The 24,408-nt window shown below is 41.5% G+C and overlaps 1 protein-coding gene across 2 annotated transcripts in view; it reads left to right on the top strand.

The window, feature by feature from the left end:
* LOC122805417 (neurabin-1-like) overlaps window positions 1-24,408 on the top strand; it is a 1,624,240-nt gene that overhangs the window by 1,264,995 nt on the left and 334,837 nt on the right. For both annotated transcript variants that reach the window (XM_044075548.1, XM_044075549.1), the window contains exon 15: window positions 12,435-12,609. In XM_044075548.1, the coding sequence (XP_043931483.1) occupies window positions 12,435-12,609 (175 nt within the window). The remainder of the gene's footprint in view (window positions 1-12,434; window positions 12,610-24,408) is intronic.

Raw genomic sequence — 24,408 nt, 5'->3', positions numbered from 1 at the left:
CAGCACAATAAGGTGGATTTTGATAATGTAAAAAAGAAAGTAAATGTCATGGGTGTCACCAGAGGGTGGTTTGATTATGTTGCACTCTGTATCTATTAAGTTATCTGGCAGTACAGTAATAAGAAAAACAAGTTCAATTTATTCTAAATTGCCTTATTGGTGAACTAGGAAACAAAGGTATCCTACCTTAAGTAAAAAAATATATATGTATTATACTGTTTACAGGGAATTTCCTATCAATGCAAGTAGAAAGGATAAACCATACAACAAGAAAGGTGTAAGTTATTGTAAAAATACTGAACTACAAGTTGCTGTAAAAATGCTGAACTGAAGTTCATAGACAATCTTATGTAAAGCAGTGACAACAAAATGGCGTACTTTAGATATGTTAATTCCTGGATGACTTAAAACCAGTAAATTCTTTATTCTTTAATAGTAAACAAAGTGTGGGTTTATGAGCCTAAGAAAAATGGCTAAAGCTCTTAATGAATATTTTACTAGTAACTGTAGGCAAAGTTAACATCTTACTAGTCTTGAGTTTAGGAACGTTATATATCCAACAGTCAATATTCTGACAACATCCCTGAAGAACATCAAGAAGTCCTGTATCATTGATCCTGCCTTTCTGCTGGGTTATGTGGTGTGTGCTGTGAAAGAAGAATTAATTCAACCGTTGGATGTAATCTGTAATAATATATTAAGGAAAGGTTGTATACCATGTATATGAAGAGAGTCAGTAGTTCACATCCACAAAGGAGATGCACGTAGTTAATTACAGAACTATAGGCCTCAGCCTTATTTCTGTATTAGGTAAGTGTTGTGTAAAATACTTACTTGAAATAATGCTGAATCAAGTTCATATTTTGTCCCATGGGTATCAGTCAACGTGTTTTTTAACTCATTCCCTCCAATACAACTCTTTTGAGTGTGTACCTTTAACTCCTTGTGGGTGTGGCCTGAGCCTTTAAAAATGAAGTTGTCACCTTACAATTCTAACAAGTACTCATTGACAGAGGTCAGATATCAATGCAATTTTGTTTGCTATCATGTATGCTTCAAGATAGATAAATCTGATACTTTGCATGTAGCATGGATTTGGAATTATTAAAGCAAGCATGAACAAGTAATATTTGACACCTAAAGGAGCAGTAGGAGGTAACTGCAGATGTACCTGGAGGCGTTACTCGGATGTAATGCGTACCTCACAACTGTAAAGATTTTAGCAGAATGTCCCGATTTATGCCTTATATTTTTGGTCTGCTCCTTACAAACTGTGTTTTTCTGGCAAATTACTGAGGATTGAAGTCACTAAATAATGGTAGACATGAGTTTCAAAGTTCATATCCTTTGGAAAAATGCATGCTAATGCAAAACCTAATAACTTTTCTAAGTTTACAAGGGCAATGTTTAAAATCTGCCACTGATTTTGAGCCTTTGTATTTCTCCTCCCCTTCTTATTTTTCGGCTTTGTCCAAAGTTCTTTTAGTATGTCATGTTATACACACACCAACCATGTCAGTTATGACCTCGTAAACTTAATTCATTATTATGGGCTCTTTGTTATTTATATACATACATGTACACACACACACACACACACACACACATATATATATATATATATATATATATATATTTGTTGTTGTTGTGTCTTTTGGCTTTTCCCGGTTAGGGGTCGCCACAGCGTAACTCCGGTCCGCTAATGATTGGCAGCAGATTTTTACGTGTCGAGTTGCCAGCCCTGACGCACAACCTTCAACGAAGGTATGCCCATTCACGCATGTCTCCACACAGAAGACGCTGTAGCTGAGAATCGAACAGGACAACGTCTTACTGTGAAGCGACAACGCTACCGCAGCACCACCACCGCAGTCTTTATATATATATATATATATATATATATATATATATATATATATATATATATATATATATATATATACACACACACACACTTAGATTTAGCAGAAGCCTTTGATGCACTTCCTCACACTACAATCCTAAATGCATGCTAGCTTACAGTTTAAGATTGATCGGCTAATGTATTGTTTGATTGAAAGTGTGGTTAATCACTAGAACTGAAATGATAACATTCTTTGGAGATCTCTTTCATGAGAGAGTACTTGCAAGAATACCTTACTCCTTTCTGGGATCCATTACTTCTTAAAATGGTGTTTGATATTTTTTGTAAAATCTCATTGTGTGAGATATCATAGGATGGAGACATTTGTATTACAAGTTAATTTCTCTTTCCTAAATAGACATTATATCATTAAATGACTAAAACTAATCACCAAGTAGGCTAAGGAATTCTGGGTTACATTTGCTCCCAGCATGTGAAAATTTATGGTATTTGGGAAGATCAGAATCAATGAATTTATTATACTGTGTGCACCCAGCTAGTTAAGAATATCAAGGATCTTGGTTAAGGGACATGTAAGCATTATTAGGAGTAGGGCTGTAAAGAAAATTGAACTACTGTGTAAGTCACCGTCTGGCAGAGATTCACCAAAATTAGTAGAACTTTACAGAATCTTAATCACACTAATACTGGAGTGTAATTCACCTTATTCATAAATTATCTCAAATGTGTACAGTATAAACTCATTGAAATTATACCATTTATCGGCATCTGACTTATTCTGACAGATTAAAATCATTAATTTTTCTAGTTTTGCTTGTTGAGTTGCACTGTAAGCTGTGCTAAGTACATTAAGCATTTGATGATATGTTTTATTATGTTGGGTGCTGATGTATACAAAAGTAATAAAACATTGAGTACTAAGTTTTGTGTCTCATTTAATTTAATATAAAAAGGCTTTATGTCACAAGGAGGCCTTTATCTCAACAGTACCTCAGAGATGGAATAAACTAGTTCAAACTGAAATCGGATACCTGCATAGCAGATAGAGCTTTCTTTCATAATATGATGGAGTCAGTGTTCCTTGATTGCTGTACAGTCTGAGCTCTGGTATTATTAAACTATAAACACTTCTTTTTCCGGAAAACCTTTATAAAGACAGATCAGATTATAGCAGTGTAATCAGGACTTTAAAACCCTCATGTTTTGTGAAACTAGAAATAGTAGGATGTATTAAGCATTTACTACCCACCTTTGGACTTTTTCTTCAGTGTGTGCTAACACTTGCTGTTGTAACTGACTGTATTTTTTCTTAATTCTACTAAATTCAGACTATTATTTGTCAGTCCAAACCATGTTGCTTCCCCAGTAAGATTACATGAAATCTGTTGCAAACATGTAAAATAAAGTAAAACATTCCTGTTACTTGCCCAGTGCACCAGATGATAAAATGTGCTGCTATCCTATCACTCCATTATATCCTAATCAAAGACTACTAGTGTTGTACAAGTCGCATGTACATTTTTTCTGCATTTCTTAAAATGGGCCCTATTAAATTTCATACGTTTTCATCATCGTATATAGTCATCACTTTCTTAACAGCACTAAAAAAATCTTGGCTGTACTAGCTAAAGCATTAAACAAATGTGCTTGTGGTAAACTTATCAGTCCTAAAACTTTCACATGTAGTGTCATCTTTTTTGCTTAGCATTGCAATAATTGAATACAATGCCCAATTTGGGATGTACCTTACCCGACACCTGCAGCAACTGGAAAGACCCCAAAAGTACCTCACCAAGAGAATCAAGGGATTCAAACAGATGCCCTATGCACTTCGGCTAAAGAAACTCCAGCTCTACTCAGTTGCATACCGCCTACTCTGTGGCGATCTGTGTCTGACATATAAAGCCATGTCCAACCCAGAATTAATGGACATGCTCCACCTCAAGAAATCCAAGTCCCTTAGAGCTACACGCTCCAGGGACTTGAACCTCAGCACAAAAATAAACAGGACATGCTAAAGGGGCAGATTCATATCCCAGAGGCTCCCCTCACTCTGGAACAAAATCCCAATCCATATTGGGCAGAGCCCCTCACTGACCCTATTCAAGAGAAATCTTGACAAGTGGATGGGAGACCGTAAGTTTACCCTTGGGATCTCTTCTGTGTACTTGCTAGACAGAGATACAGTAAACTAACCTTAATATGGCTACCTTCTGTGACCTACTATACAGAGACAGTCAACTAATCTAAAAGGGTGGCGAAAGCCAAACACACTCTGGCTAGGCTTATAAGTGCCCTAGGGCAGATAGCCTAGTATCAACCTATGAACCTATAAGAATAATATACTGCTCACTTGACTTTCAGTCAGTGAAACTGATCACTACCTTGTGATACTGTCCACCACATGCAGTCTTATGCACAGCAAATAGGTTTCTTTATGAATTTCAGGCTGTAGGCCTCTCCTTGGCCCAGCTTCTGTCTCAATAAACAGGTAGACTATTCCCAAGTGGGCTGTCATACTTCATGTTCCAGATGTCCTTCATGGATGCATCTGCAGTCATAACAACTGGGTTGTCCTGTCGTCAGGCAGCCCTTCAGTCGGCCGGATTCCAAAGTCCGGGTCCGGCTTCGGCTGATGTCGCACTTCACCCGACGTCATCTCTGTTGGTCTTCGGGTATAAAGGCATCAGCCGACGCCAGTCTTTCTTGCCGCGTGGCACCCGAAGCAGAAGCTGTTCGCAAGTGCCGGTCGGTCGGATCCAGAGATTACTTCTACCGAATACTACCAAGACTTCTAAAGCTAAGTACCCCGTTGGGGACTCTTTCTTGCCTCAGCCGATGTCAGAAAAAGTTAATAATTGTTTAACCTGTGGGAAACAAATACCTCATAAAGATTTCCACTCTTATTGTCTGCCTTGTTTAGGCCCAGCCCACGACGTAGCAGCCTGTTCGGCCTGTGCTTCTTTCAACCGACGAACGCTTAGGCGTCGGTCGGAGTTTGCTGAACAGTTTTTCGGTTCTGATTTTGCGTACATTATGCCGTCGGATCCTCCGACTACCCAATCTGCCAAAAACGCAAAGATAAAGACCGACATCGCGGTCCGCGGTTTCGCTGAAACCATGGTTAAGCAAATCGCGAGTGTCTCGGTTTCAGCGAAACCGAGAAAACTGATCAAAGTACAGCTGAATCTATCTCTACAACTGAGGCCCCTGCTACCATTCTTGAATCGGCCTCAGAAATTATACCCACTATGGTGGTTGCCACTGACTTATCAGACACCATTCCCTTGGATGTCTCTACCCCAGCACATGGTGCTGCTAGGCCTCCAGCAGCCATGTCCATTAAGGCCTTCGCCAGGGCTAAAGCAGCCAAGACTACTAAAACAGTGCCTGTTAAACCCCTTCAACCAGGCCCTCCTCTAGTTCTCAAATGCTTACTCTGGCAGAAGATTTAATTTCATTAATTAGAGGATCTCAATCTCACCCAGACAGGGCCTCTCAGCCCCCAGAGAAGAGGCCTAGGGCAGAGCCCCCTGAGCCAGTGTCATCTGATGATTCAGCCGATGAATCAGACATAACTGACCAGCCAGAGGCTCCTTTCTCTAATTTTGAAGACTCTGATGCTGAAGAATCCATTCCAGCTGCTTCCCCACCAGAAGAATTTTCCTTTGGGGAAACCTTACATGCCATGCGAGAGCAGTTCCAATGGCAGCAACAGGATTTTTCAGACTCCAGAAAAAGACTTAGGACTTTTCTGCACCTTCCACAACACAGGCCCTTAGCTATACCTCCTGTTCTCTCTGTGGTGGATGATGCTTTCAATGATGTCTGCTCCGCTCCAGATTCTTTACCTCCAGCCCCTGCCAAACCAGACAGATTTTACAGGGTGCCAGACACTCATCACCACCTTTACAAGGCCCCCTTGCAGACCCCAAACTATATCCCAGGGTCCCAAGGCAGTAGCGACCATAGCTAAAAACCCTATTCCTTCTGAAAGGGAAGCAAGGTCATTAGACAGATGGGGCAAAAGGTCTACACTTCAGCTACTCTCTCAGCTAGAGCTTTAAACTGTCAGTTTCACATGATACAATACCAAGAGTTTATGCTTGATCAGTTAACTAAAAAGCTAACCACTGATGAATCTCTTGATAAGAAATATGTATTAGAAATGGTAAATAACATACAACAGGTTAGTAACCATTCCTTAAAATGTGGCTATGATGCACTGGAGGCTTCATTTAGATCAGCCATGACTGGCACAGTGATAAGAAGGCATGCATGGCTAAAGGAGCAAGCTTTACCAGATCATGTTAAAGCAAAGTTACTAGATGCTCCTATGGATAAGACAAGTTTGTTTGGTACACCTGCCCAGCAGGTTATGAAGAAAATGGAAGAAAAGGCAAAATCCGTTCAAACGGTTAAAGATTTCTTGCAGGTTCAACCCCCAAGGTTTAGCAGGAACTGGCCTGCCAAAAATTGGTCCTTTCCTGACTCCACAAGATCTCAAAGGGGCAGAAACAGACGTTCCAGAGGCAGAAACCAATCCAGAGGAGGTGCCTACAGAGGACGACAGTGGCAAGGTAACAACAGAGGCACAGACACAACCACTGCCACTACATCAACACAACCTCAGAGGAATCAAGAATGTAAAACCTCCAAGGAAACCACCTTTGCCAGCTTGGGACTTAAACTTTGTGCTAGAAAAGTTGACACTATCACCCTTTGAACCAGCAGCAACAGCAGACCTACAACACCTGTCATGGAAAACTGCTTTCCTACTGGCAATTACTTCAGCAAGGAGGGTTTCAGAGCTACAGGCCTTAATGGCAGTGCAACCCTTCCTAATCTTCCACCAAGATAGAGTGTCCATGAGGACTAATCCTACATTTATGCCTAAGGTGGTATCCAGAGTGTCTTTAAACCAGGCAATCCACCTACCTACCTTCTTTCCCAACCCACAAAACAGAGGGGAAAGAATACTGCATACCTTGGATGTACATAGACAGCTACGCTACTACTTGGACAGAACAAAAATAGCAGAAAGACTGACCAACTTTTGTAGCCTATGCAACAGGAAGGGAAGGAAAAGCTATTTCCAAACAGACAATCTCCAAATGGATAGGAAATTGCATACGATTCTGTTACTCCTTCCATGGAAAACCAATTCCACAGAACATAAGACCTCATTCTACAAGGGCAACAGCCACTACCACAGCCTTCTTACGAGGAGTGGCAACCAAAGACATTATTGAGGCGGCTACTTGGACCTCCGTGCATACATTTGCCAAGCATTATAACTTACCTCTATATTCCAGATCCCGAGCAGGGTTTGCCACTGCTGTACTGCAAGGGATCCTAAACACACCATAATCTAGTTTTATCCTCCTCCCTAGTTGGCTATGGTATTCTACCCAGTTGTTATGACTGCAGATGCATCCATGAAGGACATAGTACAGTTTTGTACCTACCGTAAATGTAGATGTCCGAACTGGATAGCATCTGCAGTCAGGATTACCCTCCCTCCTTCATCTTTGTGGTACTCCTAGGTTATTTTACCCTCCTAATAGCTAGCTGTGGGGAGTCTTTTATGGTGTATTTGTTTGTATATATGTACATACATGCTTATTTTTGTGTTTACCTCTATCTTTTTGGAAACATTGGCATCTATCCAAATTTTAGCCTCCAAGAGGGCTACTGGCATCTGGGGCAAGAAACACTGAGGAAAATGGCGTCGGCTGATGCCTTTATACCCGAAGACCAACAGAGATGACGTCGGGTGAAGTGCGACATCAGCCGAAGCCGGACCCGGACTTTGGAATCCGGCCGACTGAAGGGCTGCCTGACGACAGGACAACCCAGTTGTTATGACTGCAGATGCTATCCAGTTCGGACATCTACATTTATGGTAGGTACAAAACTGTACTTACTTCCTTCAGAGTAGGAACTAACGTACTGATTTTAGTCCCGCAGACTCCATAGTAACTGGCAGAGTTACTACCTTATTGTCTAGCAAATACATGTTAGTTTCTGACTACAACTCTGTGACAGTATTCCCTTACTTCACAGTGCAGTACACTTAAAGCACATCGAGATTGAACATGCACTTCAGGGAAGGTGAAAAAGAAACTCTCATCTCATCTCTTATCCATGTCTGACATATAATGCAATCTGTAATTTAGCCAGGGCCAACATACCCATACATCAACACAAGAAGAAATATGTTTTAGAACCAGCAAAGACAGCAAAAGTTAGAGATCATTCTGAAGTGGGTTGAACTGGTCAAATATCATTTGTCTCCTGCAGTCTTTGGATCTTATCCTTCTTCCAGTTTCAAAGGATTGGACCCGTTGGTGTATGTCTCCCAGTGGATGGTATGGTGCTAGCAGTAACCACCAAAGAATAATTTGCTGTGCAGAGTTCCTCTGTCCATCCCCTTGAACAGAGAGTCCAGAGCACTGGACAGGTTTGGGAAATGTGTTTACGTTTTCGCCCTCAGGTCTTTGAACTACTTGGCACACATTACAAGGTTTCAGAAGGAATTGATCATCAAGTTTTCCATTACACTTTGTATTGTCTGTGGAGGACAAGAAGACTGTTTGTTTTGTTGCAACTGGTCACCCTCCAGTCCCTATTGAATGCCCCCATTAAGCTGATTTCTCACACCTCAGAGGGTGTTTCGAGAGCTACATGTTCAGGAATTGCTGTAAGAAGGCACACCTGGGGACACCATTGTAACTTTGTGGAGCCCTTCAAGACTTCATTTATCAGTACTCCCTTTGATGGAGTCACCTAGTTTGCCCTTGAGGTAAAGGAAACTCTTTCCAGGAGCGAACAGGATGGGAAGACATTATCTGCCATAGGGATTATGTTTTTCTACCCCTCAGGGGACCTTTTAAGGAAACAGAAAAGGAGGTAGAAAGATGTGGTTCCACAAGATGCAAGGATCTTCTCAGGATTGTTAGATCCCCCCACAGCAGAGGGGAGAATTGTAATAGCAGACATTGCCCTTGTGGTAGAGGAGATATGCAACATCAGGGCTCAAAGGTCCTTTCTCTGAGAAGCCCTTTCAGTCCCCCTAAAAGGTTGCCTTGACTGCAGCACTCTTGAGGCAGACGGGGGCATTTATCTCTGTATCCAGAATCCTGGACAACCATCACCAAAGATACCTGGGTGCTCAGTATAATGTCCAGAGGTTATTACATACCATTTTCCCTTCAGCCCCCCAAATGTATTAGAAAGACTCCCGATGTTCCACCCAGTCAAAGGTAAGCGGCAGCCATAGAAATAGAAAAGGAAAAAGAGTTATCCAGATGGTTCTCCCAGACCAACAAGAATCCCAAACTCACTTAAAGTTTTTTATAGTGCCAAAGAAAACCTCAATCCCATGACCAATCTTTGGATCTTAGTCTGAATCAGTTTGCCAAATACTCAAAGTTGTAGATGGTCATGCTTCAGTCCATTGTAGAGCTTTTGCACAAGAATGATTAGATGTGCTGTGTAGATCTCCAGGATACATGCTATCACATCAAAATATAAAGTTGGTGCAGGAGATACCTTTCTGGGTAGAAGCCAGTTGCTACCAATTGAGGACCTTTCCCTTTGGTCTCACAACAGCACCCACAATGTTCATCAAGTGCACAGCGGTGATTGTAGCTCACTAGAGACTGATAAGATTTTGGGTGTTTCCTTACATCTACGACTGTCTGCTCTCTGCTACCACTAAGCCTGTACTGATTCAGGCCAGGAATTACTGACTCTGTCTAACTTCATCTGGGCATTACAGTGAACTATGCCAAGTCTTAGCTTTTCCTTAAATTCATTGGTGCTTGCCTGGCTACGGTGACACAGATCACATGCTTACCACGGACAAGGTTAAAAACTTTGCAGAGCCAAGAATCATGCATTCTTTCTTTTCCTTACCCTCCAGTCAGGCTAGTCTTACAGCTTCTCTGATGTATGGCAGCTTCCAGAGTTCTGGTTCCTCTAGCAAGATTTTACATGAAGGTACTCTGCATCTGTGTTGAAGCAAAAATTATAGGAAATCAGACCAGTTGTTTATCTCCTTTTCTAAGGCTAAATTGGGTAAGGCATTATTAAATGTAAATTTGGCCAGATGGCTCCCTGATTGCATTTCCTTTGTTTATATGTAGAAAGGGCTGACATTACCTAAACCTCCTAAGGCTCATTCCACCTGGTCTGTGGCTACATCATCTGCCTTCTAGTCTAGAGCTTCAATCCTGATCTGTCACAGACAAGTGCATGCCTTACATCTGAGTCAAGAGATCAAATGTCCAGAGAGGGCATGCTAGATGAGGCCACAGAGAGGAAAACACACATGGTCTAGAGCTTCTGTAGATGACAGTTATGCAGCTGCCAGTTACCATTATTACTCATTGGCAAACTGGACATCTTATCGAGGAATGGGGCAGCATTTGACTGTAGTCAGGAATAGCCTTCCTTGAGGACCACCCAGGGTTCCTCTGTCTGAGGACTGTGTCCCATCATTTGAGGAATGGATGAAAAAGACAACATTAGATGTATCATTACGGTGAGTACATACTTTTGTGTCCGTGTTTGCTTTCATCCTTCCTCAACCTCCTGCCCCCTTCCTGCTTTGGAAGTTTTTCATTTGGGCTCCTAATATATCCTGAGGAGTAATTTCTGCCACCTTGCTGAATGAGCTCCAGTCTTCCTGTTTTCCATTTCTAATAGAAGTATGATTTAATTTACAGTTTGTTTTTACTGGGTACCTTGTTTTGGTGCAAGTTGATAGGCTAACTAGAGGGCAAACTCAGTTTGAGGTAATTTCAGGAGAAGGAAAGGATTATGGATAAGGGGAGGAGCTTGAGCTATGGAGTCAAAGTCTAACTAAGTGGCCCTAGTTGGATACGAGGTCAGATCAAAAACCCATCAGTTGAGGGAGGATAAAAACAGACAACACAGATGCATCACTTGGGTGAGCACATAAAGCTTGTTTAATCTGAGCTGTCACAGACAGTTGTATGACTTGCATCTGAGTTATTCACAGGCACTACTTATTTTGAGCATTTCTATGCATTACAGACTTTAGTATCAGAACTGTGGCTCAGAAGAAGATGGATTAGCGTTCCTTTAAAGGTGTTTTGTATTTTCACATGCCTTTGAAGAACACTTCTTCTCCAATGGATTTAATCAGCAGCCTTGCTAGGACTCTGATCCAGTCAGTTGTTTCAGTATTTCTGAAATTCTTCTTAAAAAGTTATTTTTCTTGGTAGCATAACATCTACCTGCACCCTTTTAACTGCAAAGCCTTACTGATAGCCTTATTTAGTGTTCCACAGGATTGGGTGCCCTTTAAAAAATGATTCATGTTTACCTGTGAATTGTGCTCAGGCCACTTCATTTTTCCCCCCGGATTTCTTCCTGGAGCAGATTTCTGAGAATGGAAACCTTTCGTACTTCAGTTAAGCACTGCCAGCTCTGTTGTTTTTTTTAAAACAGTGTATTAGTTCAGGAATAGACAAGATATTCGCTTCAGGTGTCTGTTTCCTTTGGTAGAGGGGCCTGCAGTGGATCAACAGCCCCTTTTCAAGTAGATTGATTTTTGCTAATAGCACTGTCTTTTACCACTGGCTGGTCAACAAACCTTTGTAAAGTGCATCTGTAAGAGTCTGCTTTTCTAGTGTTGTGGCTTGTTTTATTGCGTCCATTGCAGATATGTGCTGTGGCTATTTTCTCATAACTTCAGTATTCAACATTATTGCTTGAAGCATGATGATTCCAGGAAATGAGGCACTTATTTTACACCTCAGTGCTTCCAGACTCAGACTTCTGAATCCCTTCTGTTTTAGTCTTCTTTCATCTTAAGATTTCCATGGTGGTCCAGTTTTTCTTATTGAAATTCTTCCCAGCATTTAACCATTGCAGAGGGCCCTTTCCATTAGATACAACACAGTTTGATAAGCTGTACTGTGTAAGCTGTACCACCATGTATTTGAACTGCAAAAGATGGTGTGCACTGTGGTGCTTATCCTTCCACCATGTTTTATGCTTAGAAAACCTCTATAGACAACTTTCTTGGGTGGGATTTCTTGTAAGCAGGGCATGCATATAATTTTATATTCTTATGTTTTTGATTCTCAGATTGTGCTCTCTTAGCCATATGAAGTTGGATCTAAGAGCACAGGGGTTGAATGTGTCCCCCCAAGTATAATGTGATATACACCCTCCAGGAGCATGGTAGATAAAATTCAATAGTGTCTCCACCTGGAGATATCAGAAGAGGAAATTGAATAGTTCAGACGACTGAGGGCCTTCTTGCAGATAGAGACTGATATGTTGATGGTACACATATATAATATTCAGCATTGTGCACAGTCTGTGTTCCTGTTTTACAGGTGTTGTCCTTTGTTATGTACTATAATATACCATACTGGTATTAGTTTATTAAATGAAGTCCATAGAAATGTTGATGAAATCGCCTTTGAGTTCTTTCAGAATGTATCTGTTTGCCTTATCTTTGTTTTAAAAGCTCTCCTTTGTTGTTTTATTCAGATTTAAATGTAGTTATTACTTATTTTGCTTTCTGCAGAGGCTCAAGAGACATGCTGGAAAGCTGTGATAGTAATTTGTCACCATCAGATTCTATTTCCTCGATCCCCACCTGCATGCCATTTTCTTGGTTTGGTGACAGTCACAAGGACTCCCACTCAACCAGTGCACATGATATTTCACATGAACAAAACCAGGAGAAGAACAAAACAAAGGTATGCTGTACAGTCATTCAGAATGTTTTTAAAACATTTGCAACTTATGCCATTTGTGCAAAGACAGTGATTTAGTCAAGATAACTTTTGTACTTACCACCAGCTGGCATTTTTATAGGCATCTAATGGACTTGAACTTGTACTGGGATAAAAAAGTGGGATGCAGACTATCCCTGTTTTCAAGTGCTGTTGAACAAATGGGGGAAAAAAGTCAAACACTATTGTCATTCATTGCCTTTAATGTCTGGTTAGATGAGAGTAGCACTCGCTTTATTTTCCAGATGGCCATTAATCCATTAGAAATGATCAATCAATTATTTGTCCTTATTTCATATCTGTAATGTAGGAGAGGTAAAATATACGCTGCAGACTTTAGTATACAAATAAGTTAACAATTGATGTGAGTGGCCATCTTCTCTTAAGACATAACCATAACAGCAAAATTCTATATGTAGACCTATCTTTGATCAGTAGTACAAGCCTAACTACCACATTAAATAATAAAATTAAGTTGCAGATGTTAATTACATCACAAGAGAAGATGTATACAATGCAGAAGACTCCAGCTGTTAGTGGTTTCATATTTATTGCATTCAAGACTGGAACTTGTCAAAAAAAAGTTTGTCTTCCTCGATGTAAACTACACCAGCCATTCATTACAGAGTTGTACATTGTGGGTCTGTCTGAGTTGTTGTGTGTGTGTTTATCTGCCTTTATTCTGACCGATGTCGGTAATCAGCATTTGGGAACTTGACCTATCTGGAAATTATAGTAGTTTTTAGGGAGCTATGATCAGTATATGACATCCTACCATAACCTGGATGGCCAGCCTTCAAGCACATTTAATTGCATTTCATTATATACGTCAGTTTAACAGCTGTTGAAGACTAAAAAATTATTGAAGCATCCAGCTACAAACTAGTACAAAATAAATAAGCAAGTAAAAGTAGTTTAGGAAATCAATTTGAAAATAACCCCTGCTTAATTCTTATTCTGTAGTCAATTCCAGCAGTTTCAGTGAACCTCATGAGAGGATATCCTAAGTGAGAAGTCAAGCATATGATAAAAGGATGAAGACTGCCCAATTAGAAGGGCAGCCAGCTAAGCTAGGGAGTCTTGTAACTAACTTAAAGTCTGAGGACGAGCAGAGGATTATTGTTTTTAAAGTAGAGAAAATGGATGGTGGGATGAGGGAAAATGGGAAATACTAATCTAAGTAAAAGTGACATATTTTGTTATAACTGTCTTTAAAAAATAGATGCAAATATGTCAGTTGCCACCCCCTGCCAACTGGCGCTTGGGGTAAGAACCCTGCCTACCCCACCCTTCCTTTGGGTCTTGAGGGATATACTGTGTGTGTGAAAAGATTATACCCAGGAGCTTCCCTGTCTCTAAACTCTGCTAGATGAGAAGGAGAAACTGGAGGAGAAATCCTAAAGTACTGAGTTTTATGAATTCCTGCCCACAATAGTCCATAGTTTTCTTGAATAACATTGAATGTTACCCTCCCCTAGACAGTGAATGACCTCCCCGACTGACATTATGCCATTGATGGTACAAAGGAGTTGTTGACCAGTGCCATCTTCAGTTCTTTCTTGTCATGTTGGCCAATACAGAATGATGTTAGTTATGTTGTCTGTCCGTCTGTTAAGCCTGAAAGCAAGAGTTTGTGAGGAAAAGCTAACTACCCTTTTGGGGAATCTTCTTTATAATGTATGTTTTGTATTTCTGGCAAAAGTTGATGTCAGTAAAGGCCAATAATTGGCTTTTCTGTCAAAAGAAAATTCCACATAAGGTCTTTCATTTTTTGTCTTTTTTTGTTTAGGACCAGAACATGATGTCACTAGTTGTCAGTTTTGTAGTTTTTTTTTTTCAACAAAAGAACCATCAGACTTCAGGCTGACTCTCCATCAATATATTTTCAAAGGTTCACCTAGCCGTAGGCACACTATGCCTTCTGCTGGTCCTGAGACTGAGGTTCCTAAGAAATACAAGAAGCACTTGAAGGAGAAATGGGATAGGGATGCCAACTACACTCTCATGATGCTGACTGCCTGCCTCAGTTCGTGATTGTTGCTCCAGGTGAGGCATGACCTTTCTGGAGGCCACCATGTCATCAGCCTCTTCCACATCCTCATGAGCCAGAACTGAGGGGACATTCATTGGATTTGGGCCTTTATGTAGGTTTTGGCTTCTGAGGTATCTGCTTCAGTTCAGGAGGGGCAATTTCTCGTGGGAATGTTCCTCCTGGGACCTGGTCCAAGGCCATGGCACCCCTTTTGAGACCCGAGGCTTGCCATCCTCCGGACCTAAACTCAAGCCTTTAAACCAAAGCAGCATCCAGAGTTACCTTAACCTGTGTTGCCAGTGTCACTAATTTCTTTTACCCCAGGTTGTATCCCAGGAGTTTGTCAGACTGGCTCAAGAGCTGATGAACTCAAAGCAGGCCTCTTTGAAAAAGGGTCCTGAAACAAGAAAGTCCTTTGGGAAAAGAACGGTTATCTCCCCTAAAGGAAATATTGATTCCTATGATTCTGATGAAGAGAAATAGGCTTATGTAAGGTACCTTTCCTCACACCAATACCTTGACTCAGAGTCTGACGATACCTTGTCCTCAGTCTTGCCTCCTGATGTCCTATCATTTGGGGACACACTACATCAAATAAAGGAGTCCTTCACCTGGGAGTCAAGAGAATTCTTCCAACCGTAGAGTAATTATAGAACCCAGACCTTTGACTATCTCTGCAGTTCACATTGTCTTGGATGATGCATTTGATGACATATATTTGCAGCTCTATTCCCCAACCCCTGCTCCAAGGAAGCCAAACCACTTCTACAGGGTGCTTGACACCCATAGACACCTTTGCAGTAACTGCTACAGCAGGCCCTGCTGTAATATCTGTAGATGCCAGTAAGGAAAAACACTGGGCCTGCTTCCATGAACCAGTTGCCAAATTACAGGAAAAGTACAGTGCTAGACTGCTTTGGCGGGGAAACCTACACTTCTGATACCATGGCAGCTCTCAACTGCTAGTTCCACTTGTACTATACCTTGAGTCTATAGGAATAAATAAAAAATAAGGCAGAGGTGATTCTGAATAAGAATCTAAAGAGAGACATCTAGGAACTGGCCAGTTTTGGCATTGAGGTATCTATATACTTGCTGAAATGTGGCTACAATGCACTTAATGCATCATGCAGTGCAACAAGTAAGGGTCAGTGACCAGGAGACATGCCTAGTTTAGAAATCAACTCTCCTTAGAGCATGTTAAAGCAGAACTCCTCAGTGCACTGATGGATAAGGAAATTTTTTGCCTTTAGCACAACAAACTTAGGCAACAAAAAGTAGAAAGGGTTGTCGCCAAATATAGGGATCCTATGAAAAGTAAAATAAACAGAAATCCTATATAGAGGCATTAGAGATATTTCAGAAATTTTATGAAAATTTATATAAAGCAGAGGAATGTGGAAACCATGAAAGGGCAAAAATGGAATTTTTTATTGAAGACTTAATTATGCCAACGTTAGAGGAAAATGAGACTCCGCAACTAATAGTTATGATAGAGGAAATGAGATAAAAAAGCTGGCATATAATCAATCTGCAGGGAAGTCTCCACACTAATCAATGCTGCAGTAGCCTAAGCTGTATAGGTTGTATCCTGCAGAGGATAGAACAGCCAGCCAGCTTCCAAAGCTTCAGGGCACCTTCCACATGCTCAGTCCATTAGTCAGCTTGAGTTGAGCTGACTAAAAAGATAGTTTTAGGTACCTGGTCCTTTAGTTTTCCTGCCCCTGAGAAGAGGGCTCCTCTGCGGACTTTCAGGGATCAATGGTCAGCTAATGTAGTTCCATTGCTGGGCAGATAAGTTCCCTTTGGGGAAATGCCTTTCACATTACTTTTAAACTTGTTTAAAGTTTTTTTAAAAGAAAGAAATACTTTTATGCTAGGAACAAATATTTTCATTGTCTGTCTCTTGACTTGTATACCCTTAAATGGGAGCACACTTTTTTTTTTTTATTTTTGTGGTAAAAAGTTGCTAAAATTTGTTTAAAACTGCATATTTCAATGGAGAGATTGTATTTATTTTACCTTTTGGGGCTGGGGAAAGTGTGTTTTTTTTACTCTGTTTTTTGTGGATAAAAGTTACTTTTTTGTTACTTTCCTGTTTTACCGGCCATTGCTTCTAAGCTTCCCTAGGAAACTAGTACCATTTTCTCCTTGACCATGGAAACAATTACCAGTCTCCTGGTTGAACCTTATTCCAGACATAAAAAGAAAGTTTCAGTCATTGCCACCACAGCAGGTTGGTAATTTGCCTCAGCTGCAATTGAACGACTCTCCTGTGCCCAAAGCTGTGTTCTTAGGCAACTCATGTTTTTCTTCATATTCCTCTGGTGTTTTCCATGTATCCACCATGGATCAGGGGTTAGCCACATCCTCCGCAGTTATTGGACTCCCTCAGTGGGCAATTGAGAGCCATTCTTGTTGGTTATGGGAGAAGGTGTAGGGACTTTACCCCTGTTTGGCCAGAATCTGTTGCTGTCAATACTGGGTTTGTTTACCTCAAGTTTCTTGCCAAAAAAGAAACCGGAAACTCAGCATTAACTTCAACTGTGTCAGTTGTTCTGTACAAGAATAATTTATTTGGCTTGGCTTAGTCTTGTGCAGGCTCTTGTCTGTTCTTGTCAGGTTGTTGCTTTTGCGTAAAAGCAAAAGGGATCCTCTTCCCCTGAGGAGATTTAAGAATTTGAGTCTGTAGGGGAATGTGAAAGAACAGTTGCTCTGTTTTCCTCTCAGGTTTCTGATTCAGATCTGATGAGATTGTAGTATCTGATTCTCCCTGTTAGTAATTTTGTTTGTCCAAGACTATTTCCAGAATGAGCCATTGTTTTTAGTGGGAGAATACTGAGGTTTCCCAATCCCTTAGAAAATATTATGATTTGCTACAACTGGAATTTCCAGAACCTTCACAAATTCCCCCACTGTTGTCAGCATTAGAGGATGATGTTCTTCATTCCACATTGCTGCAGTCCTAACTATTGGGTAGTCCGCTGTCCAGTCGGCCCGAATACCAAAGTATATGGCTGACGTCGGTCAGGGCGCATTAGACTGACGTCAGTACGTCAGGGTACTAATGCGCATGACCGACGTCATATCCCCAGTCTTTTTTGCCGCATGGTCCGATGCAGAAGCAATTTTGCGAGTGCAGGTTGGCGTTCTGAAAGTTTCTGAAGTCAGAGTTTCAGACCGAATCAAAGTTGGCTAAGTACCCCGTTGGGGAATATTTTGGTTTTTTCTTGCCTCAGTATTTAACCGGATGTCAGAAAAAGTGAATAACTGTATTTCTTGTGGGAAACAGATACCTCATAGGGATTACCATACTTTGTGTATACCTTGTTTAGGGCCTGAGCACGACGTTGTTGGATGCCGCTCTTGTGCTAGATTTAACAAACGCACTATTAAGAGAAGGTTAGACTGTGCCAGGTTAGTTTTTGGGAAGCGTTGTAATTATAAAATGCCGTCGGATGCTCCGACGCCCGCTTCGGGCAAAAAGCGCAAGGATAAAGCAGCAAAGCCTAGAGTGGAAGAACCGACAGTCCCTGACGCCGGTTCTTTAGAAGGCTCAGGGGAGCCGGAGGTTCTGCCAGGTGTTTCTTTGGAGTCTCAGGGAGAGACTTTATTGTTACAGGATGTATCCTCTCAGGAAGTAGGCCAGGCTGAGGGGGCTTCTCAGGTGGCTGTTCTTCCCTCTCTTCCTAAGGTGGTTAGGGCCTCCCCCTCTGTTTCCAAGGCTTCTTTGAGAGGCAGGCCTAGTATATCTTCAGTGGGGGTTTCTCCTAGTGCTTCAGGGTCTTTGCCTAAGAAACATATGCTTAAAATGGCAGAGGATTTGATTACTATGATTAGAGGTTCTATGCCCCCTCCTGATAAGAGGCCTAGGGTGGAACCTGAGTTTGAGAGTTTTGAGCACTGTTCGGAGGCTTCTGAGTCTTCGGCTGAAGACTTGCAGGAGTATCCTCCTTATTCTGATTCTGATGTAGATGATTCTACTCCTTCAGCTTCTCCTCCTGAGGATTTTTCATTTTCAGAGACTCTGCATTCCATGAGGGAGCATTTTAAATGGGAAGGTCAAGATTTCTCTGATTCCAGGAAGAGGCTTAGGGAATTCTTGTTTTTACCCCAGCATAGGCCTTTAGCTATACCTCCTGTTCTGAATGTGGTGGAAGATGTTTTTGCAGAGGCTTCCGTGAATCCTGATTCTTTGCCTCCTGCCCCAGTTAAACCGGATAGGTACTATAGGGTGCCTGAGGCTCATAAGTATCTTTTTAAGAGTCCTAGGGCAGACCCGGAAACTGTCTCTCAGGGGCCTAAAGGGGTGAAGGCCTCTGTTGTTAAAAATCCTGTTCCTCCTGATAAAGAGGCAAGGGCTTTGGATAGATGGGGTAAGAAAGTGTATACTTCTTCCACGTTAGCCATGAGGGCATTGAATTGTCAGTTTCACATGTTAAAATATCAGAATTACCTCCTTTCACAATTGAAATCTAAGGTGGATGCTCTGGCAGAAGGTATTGAGTGTAAAGAGTTGCAGGATTTAGTTCATGTGTCTGAACAGGTGGGTAAACATTCCTTGCAGTGTGGTTTTGATGCTGTGCAGGCCTCCTCGAGGGTGGCTGCCACTGGTTCTGTTCTTCGTAGGCATGCCTGGTTGAGAGATCAGAATTTAGCTGAGCATGTTAAAACAAGGATTTTGGATGCTCCTTTGCAGTCTGATGTGTTGTTTGGTTCGCCTGTGGAAGCAGTTTTAAAGAAAATGGAGGACAAGGCTAAGTCTATGCAAACTGTTAAGGATTTTTGCAGGTGCAGCCTCCAAGTTTAGTAGAAATTGGCCTACTAAGGGATGGACTTATCCTGCTTATGATTCCCAGTCTAGGGGTAGGTCTAGACGTGGTAGGGGCAGAGCTCAAGGTTCTTTTAGGCCTAGGACAGGGAGTTCCCCTGCTCAGACTTCTGGTGAGGGCAGGGGTCAGTCCTTTCGTAAGCAGACCCAATGACCTGCCTTTTCAGCTGCCAGTACATTCTCGCCTGGCAGCACCTTTGGGAGGAAGGCTGTCTCTTTTCAAAGAAAATTGGGATTTAATTACCCAAGACAGATGGGTTCTGGATATCATTCACCACGGTTACAGGTTTTATTTCCATACCTTGCCTCCTTTCAAAGGCATGCCAGACATTCCTCCTCTACAAAGAAAAGAGGCTCACAAGCAAATTTCTCTGTTGCTTCAAATAGGGGCCATTCAGCCAGTTCCTGTGCCAGAAAGGGGCCTAGGATTTTATTCTCGCCTGTTCCTAGTACCAAGAAGGGGAACACGTGGAGACCAATTTTGGATTTATCTATCCTCAACACTTATCTGGACATTCCCAAGTTCAAAATGTTGACGTTACAACAGCTTTTACCTCTGCTGGGCAAAGATCACTGGATGGTAACTTTAGATCTCAAGGAAGCTTACCTTCATGTGCCTATAAGACTAAGTTGCAGGAAGTATCTGCGTTTCGAGCTGGAAATTCTCATTATCAGTTCTGTGCATTGCCCTTTGGCTTATCCACTGCGCCCAGAGTATTCACAAAGGTTCTGGCTCCAGTGATAGCTTACTTCAGGCTAAAAGGAATTCAAATCTATCCTTACTTGGACGACTGCCTGATTCTAGCTCAAGAAAAGGAAGACCTTCTACAGCATTTGGATTATGTCATAGCAGTGCTAAGATGCCTAGGGTATTCTGTGAACGAAATAAAGTCCAGTCTAGTACCCTCTCAAGACATGTGCTTTCTGGGTGTGAGACTGAATACAGCAGCCCAGATGGCCTTTTTAACCCCGGACAAACAAAAGAATCTTTCCAGTTACTTCCATCAACTATCTCTTCAGTCCGGGCTGACTGCAAGGACAGTCCTTCAAGCCTTAGGGTTCATGGCATCTTGTATTCTGGTGTTTCCCAATGCCAAACTGCATATGAGGAAGCTGCAATGGTATCTCAAAAATGTATGGACACAGCACTGCCAAGATTTGGACACTGTCATTCAAATAATACCTTGCATTCAAAAGGAATTTTTGTGGTGGGCTCAGGAATGTCACCTAAACAAGGGACTCTCTGTGACCCGGCCAGAGGCGAGTCAGATTCTAACGACAGATGCCTCAGACATTGCTTGGGGAGCTCATCTAAATGGAAAGTGGATACAAGACAAGTGGCCTGCCAGACTACAGCATCTACATATCAACATGAAAGAGATGTTAGCAGTCCAGTTTGCATTAATGGCTTTCAAGGAGTTACTTCTTCCAGGGCAGGTGTTGATTCTAACAGACAACACAACTGTCATGTGGTACATCAACAAGCAAGGGGGAACACATTCTTACCCATTGTGCAGGCAAGCAATGATTTTATGGGAGACTGCTCAGCTTGCAACTAACTCTTCAGGCAAGGTTTCTGCCGGGAGCACAGAACTCCTTAGCAGATGTGTTAAGCAGACAAATCATGGATCCCCACGAGTGGAAACTGGATCTTCATGTATTTCAAAAATTGACAGTGTCATGGGGAACTCCAGACATAGATCTGTTCGCTTCTCCACTAAACCACCAGCTGCCAAAGTTTTGCACAAAGAGGTTTCATCACACAGCTTGGAAAGTGGATGCTCTTTCTTTCAGTTGGAAAAATCTTCATGTGTATGCTTTTCCACCTCTGCCTCTTCTCCCAAAGGTGCTTCTAAAGGTCAGACAAGACAAGCCAAGGATGATTTTAATAGCTTCAGATTGGCCTCGGCAGCACTGGTACCCATTACTGAGGAGTCTGGTAAGGAAGCCTCCATGGCCTTTACCCTTGATTCCACACCTATTGTCTCAGAGGGACGGTCACCTGCTCAATGTCAAGCTTCACTCTCTTCATCTAACAGCCTGGCATATTCTGTTTTGAAAGACAGCAGGTCTCAACTTCCTCAACAAGTTTTAAATGTGATTATGGAAGCCAGGAGACCTAGTACAAGGAAAGTGTACGCAGAAAAATGGAAGAGATTTTTATTTTGGAGTGCAGCAAACAATTTGGAGATTTCTGAGCCTAATTTGAGTGTGGCTCTTCAATATCTTACTGAGTTATTGGACAAAGGTTTGTCTTTCTCTTCCATTAAGATTCATGCTGCAGCAATTTCAGCTCACTATGATTGTGATCCACCATTGTTTTCGCATCCTTTGTTCAAGCAATTTCTTAGAGGGGCAAAGAATATAAGACCCCCACGTAGAGCTCCTACTCCTGCTTGGGATCTCAATTTTGTGTTGGAGAAACTTACTCTACAACCTTTTGAGCCTGCGGCTACTGCTGATTTGAAATACTTGTCATGGAAGACTGCTTTTTTGTTGGCCATTACTTCTGCAAGAAGGGTTTCTGAGTTGCAGGCCCTTATGGCGGTTGAGCCTTTTTTGATTTTTCATAAGGATAGGGTATCATTACGTACTAATCCTACTTTTATGCCTAAGGTGGTTTCTAGTGTGGCTTTAAACCAAACTATTCATTTGCCTACTTTTTATGCAGATCCTCAAAATAAAGGGGAAAAGATTTTGCACACTTTAGATGTACACAGGCAGTTGCGTTATTATTTGAGCAGGACTAAGGATTTTAGGCAGTCTCAGCAGTTGTTTGTTTCTTTTGCTTTGAGTTCTCAGGGCAAGCCTGTGTCGAAACAAACTATTTCTAGGTGGATTGGGTTTTGCATTGCATTTTGTTATTCCCATCATGGCAAGGAGATTCCAGTTGGGATTAGGCCTCATTCCACTAGGGCTACTGCCACTTCAACAGCATTTCTAAGGGGGGTGGCAACTAAGGATATTTTGGAGGCAGCTACTTGGAGTTCAGTGCATACTTTCTCTAAGCATTATCACCTTCCTCTCTACTCTAAGTCTAGGGCTGGTTTTGCCACAGCTATTTTGCAAGGCATGTTGTCAGTTCCTGCTTCCTTATGATTTGCCAGCCTCCCTTACCTCTGCTTTGGGATTCTACCCAATAGTTAGAACTGCAGCAATGTGGAATGAAGAACATAGTACAGTTTTGTACCTACCATAAATGTAGATGTTCGAGGATCCACATTGCTGCAGTCCAATTTACCCTCCCTCCTTCCCCTCTGTGTTTAGGGGTGGTTGTGTAGGTGAGGTTATATTCTAGTAATTTTGTATATATTGTACATATTTTTGGTGCAGGTATGTTTGGAGTTTTTGGTTTTGGCCTTATCTTTTCAGGGTCTTCTGACATCTGGGGCAAGAAAAGACTGAGGATATGACGTCGGTCATGCGCATTAGTACCCTGACGTACTGACGTCAGTCTAATGCGCCCTGACCGACGTTAGCCATATACTTTGGTATTCGGGCCGACTGGACAGCGGACTACCCAATAGTTAGGACTGCAGCAATGTGGATCCTCGAACATCTACATTTATGGTAGGTACAAAACTGTACTTTTCTCATAGCCTGTGGTTCCCCTGGCATCTAGCCTGCTGCCCCTAATAAAGAAGATAGAATGTACAAAGTTCCTCAGCCTTTCAAGTTTTTATAATACTAGTCCTAGAACTGACCCAGCAGCTGTTGGTTTATTTAATCCTGCTGCTGCCAAATATTCTGTTAATGCTGATCCTTTTCCTTTTGATAAGGATGGTAAAGATTTTGATAAATTTGCGGAGGGGGTTGGGGGCTATAAGCAACAAGTCTGATTTTTAGAATTCTGAACGGTCAGGCACATGTTGAAGTTTATCCTGACTAACTGTGAAAGTATTAAGAATGTTTTGGCATCAGTTCCCCCTTCTGAAACAAAATCTGCTTTGTGTAGTTTATTTTATTTGTCAATACACTACACACAGTTTGACATGTTTTTGACGCTATGGACAATGTTGCCATTGGTAGTGTTTTCAGTTTTACCTGGCTGCATTCTCAATCTCCCAGAAGATGTCATAAATTAAATTTTGAATTCTTCCTTGGATATCAATTTAGTTTTTGGACTGTCTGCTGCAGAGGTTGTCGAAAAGTATGATGAGAGAGGTAAGCTGATTCAGGGAATCTCTCAGATTTTTCAGCCCTACTTCCCTAAGGGAGTCTATGCTCCCTTATCTAATTTTGGTAAGGAACAAAATAACCAGTCTCAGTAGAATGCTGATAAAGATATTTAAAAAGCAATGGCAGGGAGGTTCCAAAAAGAAAGCAGGATCCCTCCAAGAACAAAGGACAGTCAGAATGACATAAACTAACAAAATAATAACATAAAATAAAATATAACATAAAATAATAACAATGATATGTGACCTTGTCACCCCACCCCAACCTTAGTACTCCCTTATCCATTTTAGAAAGTCTGAATCTCCATTTCTATCCTTGACAACAGATGGTTTTAGACAAATGGATCCTGAATGTGATCCATTTAGTATACAGAGCAGTGGGAGGAAATTCCTTCTTCCCAGGGGATTCCTCTTTGTCCGCCAGACTAAATCTTCTCTATCTGTTTTACATTATATCCTGTCTCAGATGGCAATAGAAGCTGTTCCTCTTCATCAGCTGGGGGAATGATTTTACTGAAGAATAATTTGGTGTTAAAGAAAGAGAATGTTTGGGGACCTGTTCTGGCTCTCTCTTTTCTGAATCAGTTTGTAATTGTCCCCAAGTTCAAAATGCATTCACTTCACAACCTGTTTACCCCTCTTCTTCATTTGTGTATTCTAGTAACCTTAGATTTAAAAAAAAAAAATGTACATCATCACATTCTTGTTCATCCAGATTTGAG

The sequence above is a fragment of the Protopterus annectens genome, chromosome 6.part1, assembly GCF_019279795.1.
Source record: "Protopterus annectens isolate FY-2018-M chromosome 6.part1, PAN1.0, whole genome shotgun sequence".
Taxonomy (NCBI): domain Eukaryota; kingdom Metazoa; phylum Chordata; order Ceratodontiformes; family Protopteridae; genus Protopterus; species Protopterus annectens.
This window is presented reverse-complemented; position numbering and strand designations above follow the sequence as displayed.